General features: G+C 42.3%; 1 protein-coding gene across 7 annotated transcripts in view; it reads right to left on the reverse strand.

Annotated features, from left to right (window-relative positions):
* The window catches only part of USH2A (usherin), a 1,078,291-nt gene that overhangs the window by 995,952 nt on the left and 59,890 nt on the right, over window positions 1-22,449 (reverse strand). For all 7 annotated transcript variants that reach the window (XM_068232882.1, XM_068232881.1, XM_068232884.1 and 4 more), the window contains 5 exons: window positions 18,707-18,770; window positions 14,928-15,219; window positions 10,940-11,124; window positions 8,903-9,133; window positions 7,672-7,765 (listed from right to left, as the gene is read on the reverse strand). In XM_068232882.1, coding sequence (XP_068088983.1) covers window positions 7,672-7,765; window positions 8,903-9,133; window positions 10,940-11,124; window positions 14,928-15,219; window positions 18,707-18,770 — 866 coding nt within the window. The remainder of the gene's footprint in view (window positions 1-7,671; window positions 7,766-8,902; window positions 9,134-10,939; window positions 11,125-14,927; window positions 15,220-18,706; window positions 18,771-22,449) is intronic.

The following is a 22,449-nucleotide window of genomic DNA, read 5'->3' on the forward strand; positions in this document are numbered from 1 at the left end:
TTCAACAACAACAGCATAGGAGAAGGCCACTAATGGAAATGTAAGGTTAGGGTTAAGCTGAGGCAAAAGGTTTGGCAGTGCTAGAATTTCATTAGATAAAAGGTCACGGTAAGGCAAAATATTCTAGACAAGCTATTTAGGTGTACCAGCTAGGTAGCCATTAAGATTTGTATTAGGCAGAGGAGAGGAAGGACTTTAGGGTAGGAGCAGGTATAAGGTTAAAGGACAACTGTAACATTTTAGAACAAACAAATTAGATACTCACCTAAGAGCGGCAGAGGCTCTGGATCCCTTAGAGCCTTCCTGCTCCTCTCTGCGTCCGCTCATTCCACCACTGAGCCACATTCAATATTCCCACTGGCTGCATCTTCGAGTACTCAGGTACTCAGGTTCGAAAGTCCTCAGGTTGTCCAAAGATGATCGCCTCTGTACTGTGCACATGCAGATCCACGCTTCAGCACGCACAGTACAGAGACAATCATCTTTGGAAGTACTTGAAGTCCCAAGTAATTCCATGGTTTTCCAAGGAGACCCAAAGGCCTCTTCGACATTAGAGTCAAAGGCTGGAATTGGGGGCCCAGCAGGTGCAGAGAGGAACAGGAAGACTTTAAGGGATCCAGAGCCTTCCCTCCTCATAGTTGGGTATCTAACTTAAAAAAAAAACTTTTCAGTTGTCCTTTAAGGATAACCTACATTGTGTAGAGGGTTAGAGAAGGATAGTTGGAGAAGCCGAAAATGACTAAGATATCAGCAGAGTATTTCTCAGCATCAGAACCCAACTCATACTGTGCCCAGATACTGGCCATCAGAATCACGTGTTCTGAGCTAGAAAGTCAAGACATGGTTTAGTCCACACGTTGTTGATCCTATAAGGGCTCTGGCGAATGCATTATTAAGGATTGGTGACAACCACAGTCTTAGCTAAAATCTATGATATCCTTTTCAAAATCCAGTGGAAAGGACAATGTTCCTGTAAAAGGTAGGGTGGGTGATGTGCCTCTCCTGTATAAAGTATTTTTGCAGTGCTGCTATTTTAAATAAGCTTTGATGCCTTAAATACAAAACATCTTGATTATGTAATCGTAAAAAGTGGTCAGTATCTGAATCTGAAGGTTTTATATCACAGAACAATTCTTCTCCAGATATCTTTCACAGACATTCATTATGCTCATGGAGAGAGACAGCCTCACAATGCAACATGCATTCATTAAATTGAAATTCTGTACAATATAGAACCCTCTCTGCAATTTAATGGCTCTCTTGTAATACAGGATGCTTTGAATCTAATATTTCTCTTGCCCTGAAAGCTATAAAATAGACAGAGATGGAAGAGAGGAGGAAATGCATAATGCCATAAGAAAGTTTTTTACCCCCATCCCTGAACCTCTGATGTAATTGTTAGTTTTGAGTAGACTAACCCATCCAAACCAGCATTGACCGTAGACAGTTTACCAAACGACACGTACATGTAAAAAATAGACCTAGAAAAAAGGGCGCGGGGGATTGCTGCTAGTAAATTTAAAGATATTCTACTTATTTGCAATAGTAAAATATCAGTAATTGTTAACGATATTTTACTGTCTTAACCTAACCCTACTCTCATACAGAACCAACCCTCTACCGATGCCTAACTCTAAGACCGTCCTTTACCGATGCCTAACCCTAAGACCTCCCTCTCTTGATATCTTACTGTAAAACCGCCATCTACCGATGCCTAACCCTAAGACCTCCCTCTACTGATGTCTTACCGTAAAAACCGTCATCTACCGATGCCTAACCCTAAGACTTCCCTCTACCTATGTTTAACCCTTAGCCCCCCCAGGTGGTGCCTACTGCTTAACACTTAACACCCCGGTGCCTAACATTTAACCCCCAACCTACAACTCACCACAAAGCTGCAATTTGCAGCAGAGAATGTAAACTTGAGCCCCTGGAGGCACCGTCAATAATCCGTGATTTGTGGCAAAGAAAGTAAATTTGGGCACCTGGAGGAGCCATCACAAGGCTGTGATTGGCTGCAAAGAAGGTAAATTTGGGCCCGAATAGAATCGCAGGCACGGAGGCCTGCGGATATGAAAACTGCGCCACTGCAAAGCGGACGCAGCCCTACTTTTCCTGTTTTGCCGCAAATCTCGTCTTTTACAATGGGCGCCTGTGGCGGTTGGGCTTTTTTCTGCAAGGGCACCTGCGCCCCTTTTTTCTTGTTTCAGTTTACCACCAGGAAAACATGAGGACATATGTTTTCTTGCTGGTAAACTGTGAGCTTGTACAGGATTCTGTGGAACCTATTTTGACTTCCCCTCTCCCTCCTCCCTATTGTATCAGTTTCCAATCCTCACCCAGAGCCAAGCATAAGCTAGCATGGTCCGGAAAAAAAAAACAGCACCTGCATAAACCCCCGCCTCAGTACTAAATACTAATTCTGCTCCAAATCCAGCATAACTATACCCCCTTACCCCATGCTAAAGCTAAACATTTACAGATATTCAACTATTTTAGTGTTCATTTTTGTTTTATTTCACTACAGCTAAAACTAACCCTATTCTTACATAGAACCCTCCCTCCTTCAATAACTCTAACCACCCCCCCCCCCCCCACACACACACACCTAACCTTAAACGTCCCCCAGGCACAAACACCCTTCCTTATGCCTAACCTTAACCAATACACCCAGCACAAACCCGCTTCCTGACACCTAACCTTTAAAGTCCTTAAGGAGGAACTCCAGCGAAAATGTAATAAAAAAAAGAGCTTCATTTTTACAATAATTAGGTATAAATGATTTAGTCAGTGTTTGCCCATTGTAAAATCTTTTAAATCCCTGATTTACATTCTGACATTTATCACATGGTGACATCTTTACTGCTGGCGGGTGATGTCAGTGGAAGGAGATGCTGCATGCTTTTTTGGCAGTTGGAAACAGCAGTAAACAGCTGTTATTTCCCACAATGCAACAAGTCTCCTAAAGTGTGAAACTGTGGGCGGAGTTTCACCACAATATTAGCCATACAGTGCCTCCTGGTTTTGCCGTTTGTGAAAAGGAAAATATTTATCATGGGAAAGGGGGTATCAGTTACTGATTGGGATAAAGTTCAATTCTTCGTTATGACTTCTCTTTAAAGTTCACAAACTTTAAGACCAATTATAGATGACACAAGGGGTTAATTAGTTAGGTAGGGGGGTTAACAATTCAGTATAGTTTTTTTTTTTATGTGGTCACCTTAACTTAAAAAAACCCTCTTTTTTTCAACTTTATAAATGCCAGCCATCACTCCCCATTAAGTTGGCTCGTGTCTGTGCGTCAGGGGAATGCGTGTGCAGGTGCGGGAATGTGCAAAATGTTGTCTTACGAGCTATTTTGCCAGTTAGAACCACTTCATGTTTATCTGGATCTCTACTGGCATAATGGGCAGTGTAGTATTTTCTGTACTCTGTATCCTAATATTGTAGCTCTCCTGGCATGGTTCCAACATAGCAGGTGCCCAAATGAAAAACTTTGCAGACAACACAGCTCTGCAACAGGAAGCTGGGGCCAGCAGAATGTCAAAAAATCTCATCGCTTTTCAGTGGCGTAGCTAGAGATTATGGGTACCCCATAGCAGAACTGTCATGGGGCCATCAGTTATAGCGGCTCTTGAGCAATGCCACCTGCCGCTAACCTATGGATATGAGTTAATCTGGCAATTTAGAGTCTCATACTATCTTCACTGCACATAGTCCATGGGCACTGAGACAAAGTGAGAAGAAAGAGAAAGACAAGAAAGCTACCGTATATACTCGAATATAAGTCAACCTGGTGTATAAGTCGGACAAGTACAAGGCTACCCAGCAAAGTTAATGGCTGCACTTTGGTACTAGGAAGAATTAACAGCTGCACTTGGGGACCAGGAGGGGATAATGACTGCACTGCATAAAATATTGGAGCCATTAACCCCTCCTGTCCCTAAAGTGCAACCAATAACTCCTCCAGGCCCCTAAGTGCAGCAATGATTCACTCCCCCTCCTGTAGCTCAGTGTCTTTTCCCCCGCCCCTTACCTTGTTAATTGTTGTGGCCAGGACTTTCAGACTTGTGTTTTCTTGGCATTTCATTTATCAAGAAATGATCACTTACTACTGGGTAAATTGCTGCAAATGGGAATGTCACTAGATAGTTCAAACATTACTCAATGTTGCTCATGACTCGTGTATAAGTCGAGCTCTGTACTTTTATTTAGTGAATTAGACCTAAATTTCTAGACTTATAGTCGAGTATATACAGTAATAGTGAATCCATCAAGTATCACCTGAGCCCCTTCTGCTCCAGGGCCGCATAGCAGCTGCTATGGCTATTGCTACGCCCCCTGTAGCTTTTGATGTGTGCATAAAGAAAAGACACATATTAGCTGCCTAATTAAATAAATGACTCTATTCTATTTAGATACGGATAGGAAAACAATTTTATCAGACGGTATTCAAAATTCTCAGATTTTTTTCCCCACAGTAAAAATTTAACTTTCACCACAGACAAAAAAAAAAATTATTAAAATATAATAAATGATCTGGAGGAAATAAAAATGTGATGATTTTTCTAGCCGGAATATTAATAATATTAAAAAAAATGAAATAATTTCCCTTCATACAAGTATTTGGTCAATATAAATTTGCAACGTAATGTGCCGTCCCGATAATTATATTATAAGAAGACATAAAAGAAGAGCAAGATAAGAAACAACGTCAAACCTGGCCGCCTGCAAAACAAGATATACCTGCCGGCGGATATATCTAAAAGGCATGAAAAATACTAGCAACAGGAGGCCGCGCTGTTTAAACGATTAAGGCAATTTTCGGAGCCATAAAAAGATATGTCTTCATATCAAAAGATTTACTTAATTTGCTTCCCGAGAAAGAAGACACTGAATGCAAAATATTAAAATTTAATGTAACAATAAAACAATTTGCTTGTTATGCCCGCCAAGGTATCCTCTTGTTCACTTAATGAAAGACTGGGAAACTACTTATTTTTTTTATCAAGCTGGAAATAGATTATTTTTTTTTATAGGGAGAAGCAGTGAAGAATTTATGGTTGCAGTGAGAGAGCTAGTTATCTGGGACATTTTAATTTATTCTAGATAAAAGTGATAGAAAGTGTTATTGAAAAGCTGAGAGCAGTTATACAATTTTGTTACTGGAAAGCCCTATTGCTTTGGTATCAAGGGTCCTGGGCTTCCCCTTATCTGCTTTTCACTTATCTCAATAGACTGAGTTGTCAAATGTCTCAGGAGGACAGAATCATGATGTGACAAAAATAAGGAAATAAAATGCAGCCCCTCTACCCCCCATTCTATAGTAGACCCTTCCCATTCCTCTACATTCCAGCACTGTATCAGGGTGACGGGAGATTCCTGGAGAGGTGGGAGACAGCCCACCTGGAGCACTGCAAGAGATTGCAGTAAATTACGAGGCAGTGGACAGTTGAGGAGCATAACGTAGTGTTGGGAGAGCTGCAGAAGACGAGAGAGGACTTGCAGGTTGCAACCTCAGAGGAAGTTCACAGCGATTATTGCCAAGATCGAGAACAGGGTTTCACCTATTGTGAAAAATTTTAAAACCACGGAATTTAATAAATTCAAGGGAGACCAGGAGGATTTAAAAAAGGCAGGATCTTCAACCGGTTTCCCCCAGTAAGGGAGGAAAACCGGGTCTAAGTAGGGCAAAGATAGGGACACCAAGAGCCAAATATAGTGTAGTATGTACTGGTAATACGGGATGAAGTTGGCGGAGTAAATACAAATATACTCACAAAGCTGGGTTACCTCAAAGGCAACCACTGTAATAGCAGGTGGGGAGATTAGATCTGACTCCACTCAGGATTAAGAAGTCGCTCTCAGTAGATCAGGAAAAAAGGGGATGACACCCCTACACCAACAGTGAACTTAGAACAATGTAACAGGGATACAGAGGCGCCAGAAGAATAAAAATGTCTAAAAAGTTTAAAATTTGTGGAAGCAGTGGTGGAATTACCTCCTCCAAACAGACACAAGCTATGTCAACAAAGTTTAGCAGAACACATTTATTTACGTACTCCAGAGGAAAAGGCAATGTGTTTCGCAGGTTTGACCCTGCTTCATCAGGCAAAAGGTAGGAGTAGGTACAGTGCAGGTCTGCAGCTGGGAAAAGCACCTCTGTTTAATTTGGAGGAGGTAAGTCCACCACTGCCTCCACAAATGTTAAACTTTTTAGACATTTTTATTGGGTCTAAGTAGGGGTTAATAGACAACCAACTTGGGCTCCAATTCAGAGAGCAAAGCCCCCAGAAGGAGACCAAAGTGCATGTCTTTCAGAACAAAGCAGGGTGATAATTCTAGCCTTCAAGGTTCAACCCACTAACCCCTTTAGCAGAAGCGCCCGCGGTGGTGGCAGGCAGCGCAGTCTCCATCTGCAAATCTGGCACCCGACCAGCTTACGGGAAAGTGTGGGCAACAACAACCACAAGAAACGGAAGACAAAAGAATAGCTTAATCTGTTGAACTGGGGGAATTGCAAGTCATAAATATGTCAAGGGTGGACATTCCTGACCGTTGCCTCGCCCTGTTGTGGAGGGGTTTGGGTTTTTGACCCTTGAGCACTTTCTACTTCCTGCATTTCTTTATAGATCTGTTTAAGGTTGTAAGAAAAACAGTCATAGGACAATTATATCCACAAGGGGACTTGTCTAGTGGGCTAGGACAGAGTGAAGGAGGGCTTCAGCACTTGCTAGACCTGATAATAACTTTAGAGTTTCATATCATGTTCTATTGGGATCCAACAGAGGTGGAGGTACTCCGGATGATGGAGTAGCTATGGGAGAAGATGCATGGGTGACATCTTGAAGGCCACTCAGAAGAGGCCCTTAGCTCTTGGAGATCCTAGTTCTTTAGGGTCTGCAGATCACCCCCGATTTATACCCAGGAAAGGGGAAGGCCAGTAAAGCCGCCCAAGGAACTTATTTGTTACCCAGAAGGATTTTAGAGTAAACAAATAAGTCTGGTCTTATATTGCTATCTGACTGCCTCCTCATTTCTTACCCCTACCCTTACCATGAAGAGTTAAAGAGTAAAAAAACTCACATGAAAAATATATAGGTGTTTTGGAATGTATTTTATTACAAATTAATACCTACATATGAACATATTTTCAAGTTTCTTGAACTCCCTACTCATAACAACTGCAGCTTTGGCCACAACCTCAGTGACCTGATCTGGAGGCTGGACTCCTGTATTGGAGAGAGGGGTATTTTAGTGCTGTCGGTTATTGGGGTCTGTCATAGGGTGTCTATTACTGGGGGGGGGGGGGGGTCACTGTATGAGATTTTCTTGATGTGTTCCTGCTATCCTATGGTGGTGCAAATGTTAAGCCTATGTTTCTAGTTACCACTGAGCTGAGTGTTCCCTGTGTTATCTCCATAAAGCCCACATCTGCCCTCACTTTACTGAGGCTGTGTCGGAAGAGGAGAACTCGATGATGCTAAAGAACAGCATCTAAACTTCCATAGCATGCTTCTGATTGGTGAGGACAGGACAGTGGATTCATCTACATAGATATGCTACAGGTCCACTTTAATATTGTCAACAACAGCATACCACATAGTATATCAATACATCACACAAAGCAATGATAAGTATATTGACACAAAGGCAATAAAAAAGTCTTACATTGTTCCCATCAGTGTAACTGGTGACATCACACATGCACTTGTAGGGCGAGACGCTTGTATCACAGGCAGTGGCGTGTCCATGGCAATTACATCTGCAAATGAAAACAAGAAAGTCATCTGTATAACTATAATTATTGGAATTCAATAGCTTCAGGATACTGGAGGAAATTATCCTACAAAAAGAACAATGAGACATTGTGATGTGGAGAAGTGAGGTGAAGCTCTGGTGGGTTTGCATCTTGGCCAAGTACTTCCACACCAGATATAGTGCTGAATTGGCTGGGTTGGCTAACTGAATTGGCTAACTTGTGCTGAAGTCAAAACTGCTACAGCTGGGTGCCCAAGAAAATTATGGTCAACTGGTGTACTCCAACTCTCCAGCCAAAGGGTTGAAGACAACAAAAGGTGAAATTAGTCAATCAGGAGGTACAGGGTAGAGGGAGGTGAGCTTTATTTGTTAAAGCTAGAAGCTTAAAGAGGAGAGGAACTCCAGTGAAAATAATGTAATAAAAAAGTGCTTCGTTTTTACAATAATTGTGTACAAATGATTTAGTCAGCGTTTTCCCATTGTAAAATCTTTCCTCTCCCTGATTTACATTCTGACATTTATCACATGGTGACATTTTTATGGCTGGCAGGTGATGTCAGTGGAAGGAGATGCTGCTTGCTTTACTGGCAGTTGGAAACAGCTGTGAACAGCTGTTATTTCCCACAATGCAACAAGGCTCCCACAGTGTGATATCAGAGCCATGGTCCTGAAATCCCACTGTGGGGGGGGGGGGGGGGGGGTTAGTTTAAATTACGGTAACACACCAGGCATCAAGAAGTGAGGCAGAGGTTAAACTTTAGGGAGGTGGTTTTTTTTTAGAGAGGTTTGGGTTAGACAATAGGAAGGAGGGGAGAGAAGCAAATGTTAAAAACCACTGATGGAAACAGTGCAGTAGAGACAAAAATGCAATCTAACTCAAGCCTTAAAGCTGACTTCCAAACCACCAGCACAGAAACCAAATACATTCCAACCATTCATCTACAAATGAATCTACTTTGTTGAGTAACACAACTATTGGTAATTAACGTTTCCCAGAATGTTATCCAGAAATGTCGCTGACGGGTGTTTCCTAAAAGCTGCGTGTCAAACAGGGATCCCTTTAACCTTGTAAATTAAACGTACATAAGTAAAATAACTTTTCCTAGAATGTTCATGTAGTCAAAACAGGGTTGTCTTTTACCTTCCACTGATAGCGATCTCACTGAGTGCGTAGTATCGGTGTCTGAAGCTCACAGTGGACACCTCAGTTCCTGTTGTGTAGTACTGGCCAAGCAGTTGGATTCTCACTTTGGAAGCTTTAACAAACTCTTGGAGTTCGTGTGTGCTGTAAAACTCCTTGTAGCCTGGCCGGTGGTTGGGTTCTGGGGTAAGAAGGCTCAGATTCACATTCCCACCTGAATTAGGCGTGCCCCTGTATAACACAATAAAATGAAAAAGCATTATTTTTTATACTTAGGAATTATTATTATTATGCACTCATATGACATTTTCTGCATTGAGTTAGAGATTGGCCACAATTCATTATGCTCATCTCCTGTCTTTAATAATAATTCTGTGCTGTTTTTGCTGTTATCACCACGGTGATAAAGCATATGGTATTCACTAAGCAATTAACCTCAAGCTAACCTTAAAATAAATATTGTGCTTAAGTTAAGAAATGATTTCTAAAGTTAAGGTTACAATACTTAAAATAACAACAGAATTCTAAAGTTAAAGAAAGATTGTTAATTCACATAGAGGAATGCATGCAATAACAACTGTAAAGTGTGTGAGGAATTATCACCTGGCCTGAGCTGTCGATAAGTGGAGTGTTACTACAGACTGGAATGTGAAGGGAAGCATTCTGAGCTGTCTGCTTCATTTTTTACTAGTTTATGCAGAAGGGGACTTTGTGTAGAGAGAATTATACACAGCAGGCACACAGGGCAAGGGAGAGAGAGAGACACCAAGCATATATACAAACACCCACACATACACAAACACACAGCCACACCCTCTCTCTGTCTCTCCTTCCCTGGCTGTCCTACACAGGCTAGCTGTAATCGTCCTGGCAGCAGGAGGGGTGGAGCTACGTTCTGCCGGCGTGTGTTCCTCCCCTACTGCCTGTGAGAATAACTACAGAGGTGATAATTTAAGGACTGGAGTGATAAAATAACACTATCACTGTGAACGCTTATCACTACATGTTAATAAGGCAAGCTTCTTTAGTGAATTTACAATTAAAATGCTTATTGATGTGTGGGGATAAGTTTTCACCTGCCTTATTATCACTAATTTGATCGTAGTGAATTATGGCCATTATCTTGAACAATTATTGTCATTGCAAAAAAAGACTTGCACTGCACTGAACTTTTTTTTTAGGAAAAGTATAATGCCCTCATCATCTCCCGCCTGGACTACTGCAACTCCCTCTTGTCAGGCCTTCCTCAAAACCGCATCGCCCCCTGCAATCCATCATGAACGCAGCAGCCAGACTCATCTACCCCTCCCACCGCTTTGTCTCCACGACTCCCCTACGCAAATCCCTTCATTGGCTTCCAATTCACTTCAGAATCAGCTTCAAGATCCTATGTTTGGCATACAAATCCATACACAAGTCCTGCCCAACCTACATCTCTGACCTGGTCAGCAGATACACACCTGGCCGTCCACTTCGTTCCTCCAACAACCTCCTCTTAAACACCCCACGCATTTCGCACTCCCATTCACGACTGCAGGACTTCACTAGAGCTGCCCCCATCCTGTGGAACTCTCTCCCACTGCCCATCAGGCTCGCTCCCACCTTCAACACCTTCAAAAAAGCACTCAAAACTCACTTCTTCAAGGAGGCCTACATCAACTCAACACTGACCTAATCCTTTCTGCCAATAACTTCTTGTTGCACCCCCTCCTTTCGTGTCACCAACTCCTCCCTCGAGATTGTAAGCCTTTGGCAGGGCCCTCTCCCCTTGTGTATCATACTTGACTGTGTGCACTTTACCCAGAACTTAGAACTGGTAATTTTTACCACTACCACTCCAGTTTATGATCTGGCATTGTACTATTATCTGCATTGTGTTGTGTATCTTATTGCTATTACCTGTATTGTTGTATCTATTGTCTATTACCTGTATTGTTCTGTCACCCCTGTTATCATTGTCTGTAATCCTATTTATTGTACAGCGCTGCATAATATGTTGGCGCTATATACATCTAATAAATAATAATAATAACATACTTAGTTAGTTGGAGACAATTGACAGAATTTGTATACTTCAGGACACCATTGTTTTCCATGCCAAAGTCCTGACAATCGCTGGCGAAATATTGCCAGTCTTCCCAATCCGATCTTGTATGTTTCATTCTCTGTATTTTTATTGCTTTCGGCATTGGGCTATAAAATTGCATAGTGATGTAAAACACCTAAAGGAAAAAAAAAGCATCAAATAATTGAACATTTAGCCAAAACAAAAAAATAATATTAAATCATTATTTTTGTTCTGTCTATACAGCACATTTTACAAAGTTGTTGGGCACTCCAATCCTATCGAATCGAATTTGTGGAAAGACAGGAGGAGAGGTGCACAAGATTGTGTGTAATAAATGTGAATATTACCATAAGGAATATGAGGAGATATCTTACCTCAGTAAGGTGTCTAGACGATGTTGGGAAAAGACTAATTTATTGCCCAATTCACACAACGTATTTCGTGAGTCAAACGTCACTTCCTCAGATCAATAATGCGCCAGAAGGGGTGTGCTGTCCAACACAAGGTGCATCTAGCATAGATAGAACTCAGGGCACATCTAGCATTTGGTTAGGTGGTCACAAATGGACCTCTAGAGTTGAAAATCCTCAATGAACAAATAGGGTGGGCTTTTATATCTTTAAAAGGAGCCTCTTGTTTGATATTAGTCATAAACTGTAGTGTAGAGATTCTGGTACACCATGTCAAATGGATTCCTAATGTAACACATTCCTAAGAAACCCGCCTTTACCCAGTGTTGACTCTGTCTGCTCAGCCTAAAGCGATACTAATTAGCTAAGAGTTATAAGAGCAATAGTGAAGATAATTATACGCATACATCATAATCACTATAGGGATAGGCTGAAGAAGAGAGAGTCTGAAGATAAAGGGGAGTTAGGAAGCTATTAATCTGCAGGAAGCATAACTCGCATTTGCAGAGCCTACAGAGCGAACATATAGCCCGTGGTAAGAAAAAATTAAAATCCTTTTCATTTTCTCCTTTGGTTTCAATGGTATAGAAATGATGGAGGAGGCTATGTAGTTTAGGAACTGCTCTACAAATGCTAATAAAGAGTTTGACATTCATTACTGCATGTTGCATCTATTAAAGTGTATCTCCACTAGTCCACTGATAGAAATTACATTGATTAACATTCTTTATGGCCAGTAGCCTGTTAGTACATGTGAGTGGTTTATTTGGTGTTAGTACTACCAGTTAACATTTCCAATAGTGATAGACAGGGGTTAAAGTGGGCCTGAACAGGACACAAGGAAAACACAGAAATGCACCCTGTATCTATTTAGAGAGTTTAGCCTGTTAAATTCCTATTTGTTTGTGTCTAATCGCAAGTTGTAATTTGATCTATCCCTGTGTCACATGACGGTCACTGCAGAGATGGCAGATAAGCGCAGGCTGTAAACAATATGTCTGCTTCCATGAATCAGGAAGTAGAAAAAGTGCTGATTTATTTTAGGATTTGTATCAGCTGTAAAAGTCTACATCTAACTGCTAAACAGTAACCAGCACAACTGCCATCTTTGTGTTTACTATTTACCTGCATTAGTGTTTTACTTCAGCTTACATCTGGAAATATGCCTGGAAAAGGGGACTAGATCCCAGAAAGCTTGCATTATTTAACTTTATCAGTTAGCCATTAAAAGGTATTACTTTTACAAGACTTTGTTTTTTTCTACCTACATTATCAGCTGTAACAAAGACATATTTTTTTGTTTAAAGGTTATAATGCTGTTGCATATCTGTTAAAGCAGAGAGGATGTTCTGAGTTCAAGTCCACTTTAACCAGGGTGCGGATCCTAAGTGACTATGGATCTCTACCAGAGCATCCCGCAAGGGTTGCTGGGCTTTGCTGTCTAGGAGACACCAAGTTGTGGCCTCCAGAATCAGCTCAGCAATAGCTGGAAGAAGAGACGACACCATGATATGGAGAGAAGAATGTAGCCCGGGGCTTTTCGACCCTGTCCTCAAGTACCACCAATGTTGCATGTTTTGTGGAAATCCACAGAGGTGGTTAATCAGCTCTGCTGAGACACTAATTACCTCCAAAAAGGTTGGATTGGGATGCGCTAAGTCTATATAATCACTGACCCCCTCAGGGGAGCCACCCACTGTCACAAAATTACCGATAGCAACAAAAACTTGCAGAGGGTGTCTTCGAAAAGATCTTTGAAGACACCCTCTGCAAGTTTTTGTTGCTAACACTAATTACCTCACCTGTGAATGTTTGTGGTTGCTGCAAAACATGCTTTGTTGGTGGAGGATAGTGTTGGGAAGCCCTGATGTAGACAATATTCAAAGTCGGAGAATAGGACAAAGTGAGACAGTCATGTCAGTGAGTCAGCAGGAGATGAGGCAGGTGGATGACATGCTTAAATGGGCAGCAGGTCGTGGTCGGAGCAGGGTGCAGAACGATGTACTGTAAATGATGAAAATGGGAAGTAGGGGCAGACAACAAGCAAGCAGGGTCAAGGTATTTAGACAAGATTAAATCAGAGGATCATGAAGGAGTACAGGAATGCATAAGTCAAGTGAGAAGGTAGACCAAACCACCAGGACAGTTACAACAAATCCACAAGCTGTCAGAATGAACAGCGCTGAGTGCTAGCTGGGCTTTTATAGGAGTTATGGAGACACTTTGTTGCACATTTTCATAAACTGTGAATGCACATTTGCCAAATTCCATGCATTTAGTGCCCAATGCATCAACATGCATACATTCACATGACTCCAGCTACAGAAAAAACACCATGGCCAGGGGCGCACACCAACAAAGAAACGTCTTTCAGTGCAGGGTCAAGGACAAGTAAGTGTTAAGCTATGTACACACGCTAGACAAAAAGTTGGTGAAAAAATCCAACAAATGGCAGATTTTGCTATATTTACTTGACCCCTGACTTGTGCTCCCCAGGGCCCCTGCAAAGTTTTTTTTAGCATAGCCACTCAACTGTCCCAGAGCACTGCTCTGCCTGGGCTCCCCATCTTCATCCCTGCTGCCTGCCTCTTGTCCACGACCTGTTGCCTGTAATCAAGCCCGGATTTACCTCACAGGAGCCTATAGGCACAGATCTCCTGTCACCCTACACTTCACCCTCCATAAACCTACAAACCCTCATCAAACTGCACTGCTAGCGTGCTGGCTGGCCCAGCTGTTGCTTCTCCCTTACTTCCCTTGCTTTTCATAGGTAGCTACAGGTGCCCGTTAGAATTAGCTAGCCAGAGGTACCCTCAGTATTAAGTAGCTAGGGGTGCCCCCAAGTATTAAGTAGCTTGAGTTGGCTGAAGGGAGCTCTTGAGGTGGAATGCCGAAACGTGGGTGAGTAACCCCTCGTTTGATAAACTCTCATCAAGACTCTGCATAGGGAAGGAGGGAGGGAGGCACGCGGGAAGGGGGAGTGAACCACTCTTCCATCATTGGGCGCCTGTAGACACGTGCCTTCAGTGCCGTATGGTAAATCCGACTCTGCATGTCATGATGCAATAACATGTGCCAGGTGACAGAGAAAAAGCACCCGTGCAAGGATGAATGCAAGTGCTCATGGACTGGAGCAGGTGAATTGCTATGCTGATAAAACAGTGCAGGGGCCCCAGGGAGCACAGTAAAGTTGAGGGAGGAGATCTGGGCAAAGCAGCAGCAGGCTCAGGGGCCCTGGGGGCTGAATATGCTTCAGGGTGCCCCCAGGTTAATTTTGCCCCAGGGCCCCAGTGTGGCTTGAACTGGCCCTGGGCCAGTTCATATATGTTACTAAGGCCTAAAGAAACTAGGAAAACACCTCAATAAGTGCATAAGCTTTCTATACGGAGAATTGACACAACCATTTTTGTTCGGCTGCTGACAATTACCACTACTAAAGAGTGTTTTAGCTTTGCTTCCTTGATTCTTCCACATACATTTTATGGGTTATACTGTATAACTAACAGTATGATGTAGACTTAAACATCCTCATGAATGATTATTTCACCTGATATTGGCCATTGTCCAGATCCACGGTAATGGTAATGCCTTTGTCGATGTCTGTTGTGGACAACAGAGAGGAAATCCACGTGGTGTCCAGATCATTATCATTCATGTAAGACACGGGGTGAGCATCGGGATTCAGCCTCAGAACTTTGTCCTTGTTGGAGTTGTCCCCTCCGTTTGGAAGGCAATACCTCCCGGCCCCAGGCTCCAGACGGGGGTGGCTGCCGGGGCACCGGCATTCTGGCTGGATGGACACCAGCGGAAGCTCTCCGGAAAACACTTCGGAAATGTCTCTGCAGAAAAACATAGCAAGGTTATCGAACATGTAAATCTACACTGGTGGAGAAGCTGGCGATAAGACAGAGAGGCAAAAATAGACAGATCAATCAACCGTCTAATTAAACAACTCGTGCCTGGAGCTGACAGCTATGAAACGCCTGCACAGATATAATAAACCTGAACTCTGCACGGCAGTACAAACATATATGCTGTTTGTTAAAGCGTATTTCACAGTCTGAGGAATTGGGCAGTATTGCTTTCCTTGTGTCCGGGATGGAATTGAATATCCTCTGATTTAATATCGTGTTATTATCAGAAGTTGTTTTCATTTAACTCGACATTTTAGTGTAAAAGTTGCTGTATGCTTGCCCTCTTTCATCCTGCTTCCACATCCTCTGACAGTGATGTATCTACAAATCATAGGCCTCAATTCACTAAGCTTATCTCCAGTCTTTAATAACGTTTCTAGAGTGATCACCATGGTGATGAGGCGTGTCGTATTCAGGAAACATTTTACCTCAGGCAAACCTAAAGTTAACTCTTCTGTCTTTAAGTTAACTCTTCAATCCTTAAAATAACTCCAGAGTTAAAGACAGGCTGTTTATTAACTGCATGTGAAAATAACTACAGAGGAGGTAAATTAACTACAGAGGAGGTAAATTAACTACAGAAGAGGTAACTTAAGGAATGAAGAGATAAGATAACTCTCTTAAGGCAGCCATACACTGGTCGATGTGCCATCAGATCGACCAGCTGACAGATCCCTATCTGATCGAATCTGATCAGATAGGGATCGTATGGCTGCCTTTACTGCAAACAGATTGTGAATCGACTTCAGCCTGAAACCGATCACAATCTGTTCAGCTGCTCCTGCCGCCTGTCCCCCCCCCCCCCCCCCCCCGTATACATTACCTGATGCGGGCTCCCGGGCGTCTTCTCGGCATCTTCTCAGCGCTGCACCCGCTCCATCCCGGCGCTTCCTGTGTCACTCCGTGACCAGGAAGTTCAAATAGAGCGCCCTCTATTTGAACTTCCTGGGTCACTGCAGTGACCCAGGAAGCGCCGGGATGGAGCGGGTGCAGCGCTGAGAAGATGCAGAGAAGACGCCCAGGAGCCCGCATCAGGTAATGTATTTTTCATCGGATTGGCCGCCGCTAGCGACGCGCACTTTACCCGCGGGCGATCGAGGGTAATTTCCCGCACGGCGCGATCGACGGACCGATCCGATTTCGGGAGGAAATCGGATCGTCGGCGGCGTTTACCGCGAACGATTGGCAGCAGATTCGATCCCAGGATCGAATCTGCTGTCGAAACGGCCGGGAATCGGGCCAGTGTATGGCCACCTTTACTGTGTGGTGGTACGTTTTCTCTTGCTTTATTATCTCCAGCATGATCTTAGTGAATTTAGGCCATAGTCTCCACTCCAACAAATATTTGATGCAACCCTCCCCCCCAACACACACACACATTTCTCTGCCCCTCCCCTGGGGCGACCCCAACAACTAGGGAGTCCCACCTGCAATAGAATTAAATATTAAACATGACCACCATTAACCTCTGACACCCAAATGTACGCCCATAGCCATAATTATTGCACCTATGATGGTGCCAAAACGTACACTGTGCCCCATATTTTTCATTGTTGCTTTACATATATCAACAGGTTTGCGGTGAGGGGGGTGGTTGAGTTTAGGTGTCATCGGGGAGTCTTATAAGGTTAGGCATTGCTAAGGGGGAGGGAGGTAGGTTAGGTTCAAGCATCAGAGGAGGGTCGTTAGTTACGGTTAGACATCAGTAGAGCTTTGATTAGGGTTAGGCATCAGTAGGGGTAGGTTAGGGTTAGGCCTCAACAGAGGGCTCAGTTAGGGTTAGGCATTGGAGAGCGAAGGGTTCTGTGTGAGAGTAGGGTTAGGTTTAGCTGTAGTAAAATATTGGTAACATTTACCAATGTTTTACTATGGGATTTAGCACTGAAAAATAGCAGAGTATTGGGAATTTGACCAATATTCTACTAGTGGCTATATCCGGCGCCCACATTTACAGGCACCCATTTTGCATGTATGCCTATGACTTCCCCCTTATACACAGTGTGGCTAAAATAACACCTGTACACACATTTTTATATTAGGTGAGAATTACAATTATAGTCATGGGGTGCTAAACAAACACATCTAAATTGCCCAAAGGTCTTCTCAAAGTTGGGTGACATTTTCAAGTGACTTCTGTATGGTTACATTTATTAAGACCAAGACACATTATTGATTTACTTAACTGATTTTGGACCGCAGCTTCAGGCCCCTTTATGAACCAGGGGCTTTTTTAAGTTTTCACTTCCTGATCACTGTGATTGGCTGTAGAGCCAATAAAAGCAGCTGCTGCCTGAGTTAGGAAGCTCAGCTGTCTTTAGGCAGGGAAGATCTGTGCTGGCGGGGACATGCTATTGCGTCCTGTGCACGGGAAAGGGCGGTGTTAAAACTACGCTGCATCAGGCTTAGGCACTAGGCAGCCACGAGGGCAGCATAGATTTAACTACAGCCGATCCTTACCGGTCAATAAACCAGTACAAAGCATAATGTGCAAAATGTGCCCTAAAGCATCACATAACAAACTAGACTAGTACAATTAATCACACACACAGTGTTGAGCCCAAATTGTCCTAATTTCGTGTTTCCTTAATTACGGACACGAATTATGCCGCCACGACACAAATATTTCGTAATTGCCATACAAATCGTAATTTGTAATCCTGTAAGTGAAATTTTGGTTACGTAATTTTGCGTTTTGGCGCAAATTCGTGTTTGACGCGAAATTTCATAATTTCATGTTTTGTATAGAAACAAAGTTGTTTTAGTTACGAAAAAGGCCGTAATTTCATTTCTAATAGTATTTATGCACATTTAGGTAGTAACTAAACTCAGAAAAGTCACTCATTGATTGCAATTACTGATAATGCAAACGCCCCTGCATATGCTATCACTTTAAATGCATCAGGAGACTCTATCTGCAGCCACTTCTAAGACAGGTGCTCTTTGTCAATGTGCACTTAGCGGTCATGCATGCTGAGACACTTGGTTTTGGGCCTTGCAATATCTGATAATCTAAAGGTGTTGTTGCTTTAAATGTATCAGGATGCTCTGGACTGGAACACAATTTCGAGAACGGACGAATTTCCGAAATTCTGATTTCTTTGTGTTATGTAAACGATCGTAATTACAAAAAATGATCATAATTATGAAATTCCCCATAATTGCGAAATGTAACGTAACTTTGTGAAATTCACGGAATTTCAATTACGGCCATAATCGTAATTTTGCGAATTACATGAAATTTCACGTAATCATTATTAGGTCATTACGCTCATCTCTACATACACACACACACACACACACACACACACACACACACACACACACACACAAATGGATTGGTTGCCGAGGTGTAGTTAAATGTACACATCAACATCTTCCAGCCAGAATCTCCGGACTACATAAATCTTGTTACCTGTTTGTAAGCGCCACCAGATACAGACGGAAATCTTGCATTCTTCCAACAAATTGTTCCATACCTAGAAGAAACATAATACTGTCATTTTACAATGACCCCTTATGACCTTGTTATTGCCACTAACACTACAAAAACACCCCCGTACTATCGACCATCGCTCCCAACTGTCCTTGTTTTGGCGGGACAGTCCCTCTTTGAAAACCCAATTCCTCTGTCCCTCTTTCTCTCTCATGTGTCCATCTTTCAGGACTCATGTACAGATCTGTGTAAATATGTGTATTTTTCTATTGAAAAATGTGTTTAAATGTCCTTGGGGCTCGCAATGCAGGAGATCCCACGTAGGCTGCGCGCGCATCTCCTGTTCGGGGACGGAGCTCCGCCCCTCCTTCAGTCTCCGAGCGGCAATCGCCGCTCGGGAGACTGTTAGACGGCGAAACCGCCGTCTAATTACATTGTACAGTGCTGCGTGTACTGGGGACAGCCGTGTGACACGGCTGTCCCCCTGGGAAACTGGAGAGTGATCGGCTCTCATAGGCAGAAGCCTATGACAGCCGATCGCAATGATTGACTGGCTGTGGGGAGGTGAAATATTTAAGGTGACAAGGTTTTTTATTACAAAAACAGTAATAAAAATATTTATATAAACAAAAATAAACATGGGGGAGCGATCAGACCCCACCAACAGAGAGCTCTGTTGGTGGGGAGAAAAGGGGGGGGGGGAATCACTTGTGTGCTGTGTTGTGCGTCCCTGCAGCTTAGCCTTAAAGCTGCAGTGGCCTATTTTACTAAAAATGGCCTGGTCACTAGGGGGGTTTAGCACTGCGGTCCTCAAGAGGTTAACAGGCAACAAGATTTCCTTTTCTCCACACACAGTTCATGTTATCTTGCCCTGGGGATAAAATGCTTATTTCTCAAGCATTTATTTTGCCGTTGGATATATTTCAACAGGATATATTTATACATGTTAATTAGATCATCTCTAAGTTGTTTCTTTTCTAAGCGTTGTAAGGGCCAGTTTGTCTAACATTTCTTTGTAAGTGATCCCTTCCATCCCTTTGTATAATTTATTAGCCCACTTTTGTACTCGTTCTAAAACTCTCATGTCTTTCCAGTAATGTGGTCTAATGTGTAACGTGTGTATTTCACTAACAGGGAAAACTTGCCAAAATTCAGCTTCTCCTGAAATAATTAAAGAAAAAAAGGCTCTTTTCCCTGCAAAATAGGTTTTATTCAAAAGCCCAGCTTATTCTGTTTTACATTTTCAATCATTTTATTGCAGAGTAAACTGCTACACATTAACTATAGCACGTTCTGGAAAAACAATTCACTAGTGTTGGTCGAACAGCTTTGTGTTTGATTCACTGACGATTCAATCAAACAGACCAATATTGTTCGAGTCCATCAAATGTCAAATTGGAACACCATTAGAGTTTTGAACAAACTCTAAAAGTCAAGAAAAATTTTTTTTACACTGCTGGTAAGGTGATTTGAAGGGGGTGGTCAAGGGAACATGCCAGATTATATACAGGTCTCCGAATAGAGGCGTAGAGGTCCCCGAGTGGGTTATTTTGGTCCAAACGTTAGCCGATAGGTTTCACCACAGTATTCTCACTTAATTCATGCAAACTGCAACACTTACTCAAGTACTGCATGAGCTCCTCCTTACTGCTTGTGTAGCCTACTATATATGTATATTTATATATATATTTACTTATTTTTATTTTGAAATATTATTGTGCTATGCTGAAAAATCTTTTTGCGTTTGAACGTCTGGCCACGCAAACCTTTAGCGCTACAGGGGGCAAGTAACAGCTGAACACAGTAAATAAGATCTCAGTCAGTAAAACAGTGTGGAGTCAGTGCTGCCTACGCAGACAGAAATGACGTCTGCTTCACAAATATTCAAACTATAGTTTTTTTAGGGGGTGTGTACAATCGGCTGTCTGCCACCACAAAGATGGAGGAGGGGATCCCTGCTTTGATTGAAGGGCCCTAGGCAATATCTGAATGCGAACAGGCATATTCAAGTTGAATTTAAGTGCAACCCAAATTCGAACACCAACACTATAATACTCTGAAATATAGTAAAGGTGTGATTAACAAAAAGTAGCCTATACACATTTACAAAGCCAAACCTCACCCCCTGATGACTGTGAAGGAATTGACAAATTAATTCCCGATCATATGCAACGACCCAGTGATCTGTTTATTTTTTTTTACTGTCTTTATTTCAAACAAACATTTACATTTAACCTTTTATTATAAGAAATAAGGATGATCGGAAATTGCTGAATTCCAAATCGGACGAAATTCCAAATTTCATAGAATCCAAGTTTGCATTGAAAATTGTAATTCATTATGAATATATTTTCACACTAACCATAAGATAAGTGATGGTTAGTGCAAATTTATAAATATATGTTCATAATAGGTTACAATTTTGCTTGGCATTTTTGCGCAGGATTTTCTCATTCATGTCCCTTGAGCATGCTCAGTGACATTTTTTTCATTATTCATGCAAAAAGTGCATTACACAAATATATTTTGTGTAACATTCGGAATTTATACATCAGAATTCCATGAATTCCAAATTCTGACTTTCAAATTTAAATTGTAAAATCCTGATGTAAAGTCAAAATTTGAACTTCAAGAAAATCTGTGCAGTCACCCTTAATAAATGTACAGGTAGACGCAAAGTACCCTAGTTCTTCATTATGAGGCACCATTCATCACAGATGACACAGTCAGTTCTTTAGAAAGTGGACATGGCTAACCAACAAAACCTGCATTTTATGGTACAAGTTGTTGATTTTAGACATTTTTTCCTGGTGATATAACAGCTGTTGCTTGTGCTGATAATGTGGGTTTCATTTTTACACCAGAGGTCCACTTTAATCTCTGGCCTCCAGAATTTGTTGTTTTCAGGCTGAGAAAGATCTTCACTTCTTGCCGACCGCTCCACGCCAATTGGAGTGAACGCGGCGGCAGCCCCAGGACCACTCCAAGCCGATTGGCATGAATGGCTCTGGGCGGCCATTGCAGGGGATCACGCATGCCGATGCGCGCGCATCCCCTCTGGAATGAGGGAGCTTCACACCGCCTTCAGTCCCCCAGAGGCGATCGCCGCTTGAAGACTGTTACACGTCAAAACCACCATCTATTAACATTGTACAGTGCTGCAATCTGAGGCAGCGCTGTACAGGGAACAGCCGTGTCACTCGGCTGTCCCCTCCAGAGGCACAAAGGTGATCCGCTGTCATAGGCTGAAGCCTATGACAGGCGATCGCACTGATTGGCTGGCAGGAGGAGGGAGGGGGGATTATGAAAATAATAAAAAAAATAGAAGAAATTATTTTAAAAATATTAACATAAATATTTATTTAAAAAAATAAACATCCTGGCAGTGATCTTAGTCCACCCACAGAAAGCTCTGTTGGTGGACAGAGAAGGGGTATCACTTGTGTGTTGAGTTGTGCGACCCTGCAGCAAGGCCTTAAAGCTGTAGTGGCCTATTTAGTAAAAAATGGCCTGGTCACTAGGGGGGTTTAACACCGCGGTCCTTAAGTGGCTAAAATCAAGTCTACAGAGGAAAGAAAAATGATCTATATAGAGATTGCAAACTATAATGTTTATCTAACCTTGACACTTAACTGTTATTTAGATTTTTTTCAAAAATCAGGTTATTAATTGGGGCTGTCTTTATCTCCATTCATTTTTGTTTTCAAATGATTTGAAGCATA

Source organism: Hyperolius riggenbachi, chromosome 4 (genome assembly GCF_040937935.1).
Source record: "Hyperolius riggenbachi isolate aHypRig1 chromosome 4, aHypRig1.pri, whole genome shotgun sequence".
Lineage (NCBI taxonomy): Eukaryota > Metazoa > Chordata > Amphibia > Anura > Hyperoliidae > Hyperolius > Hyperolius riggenbachi.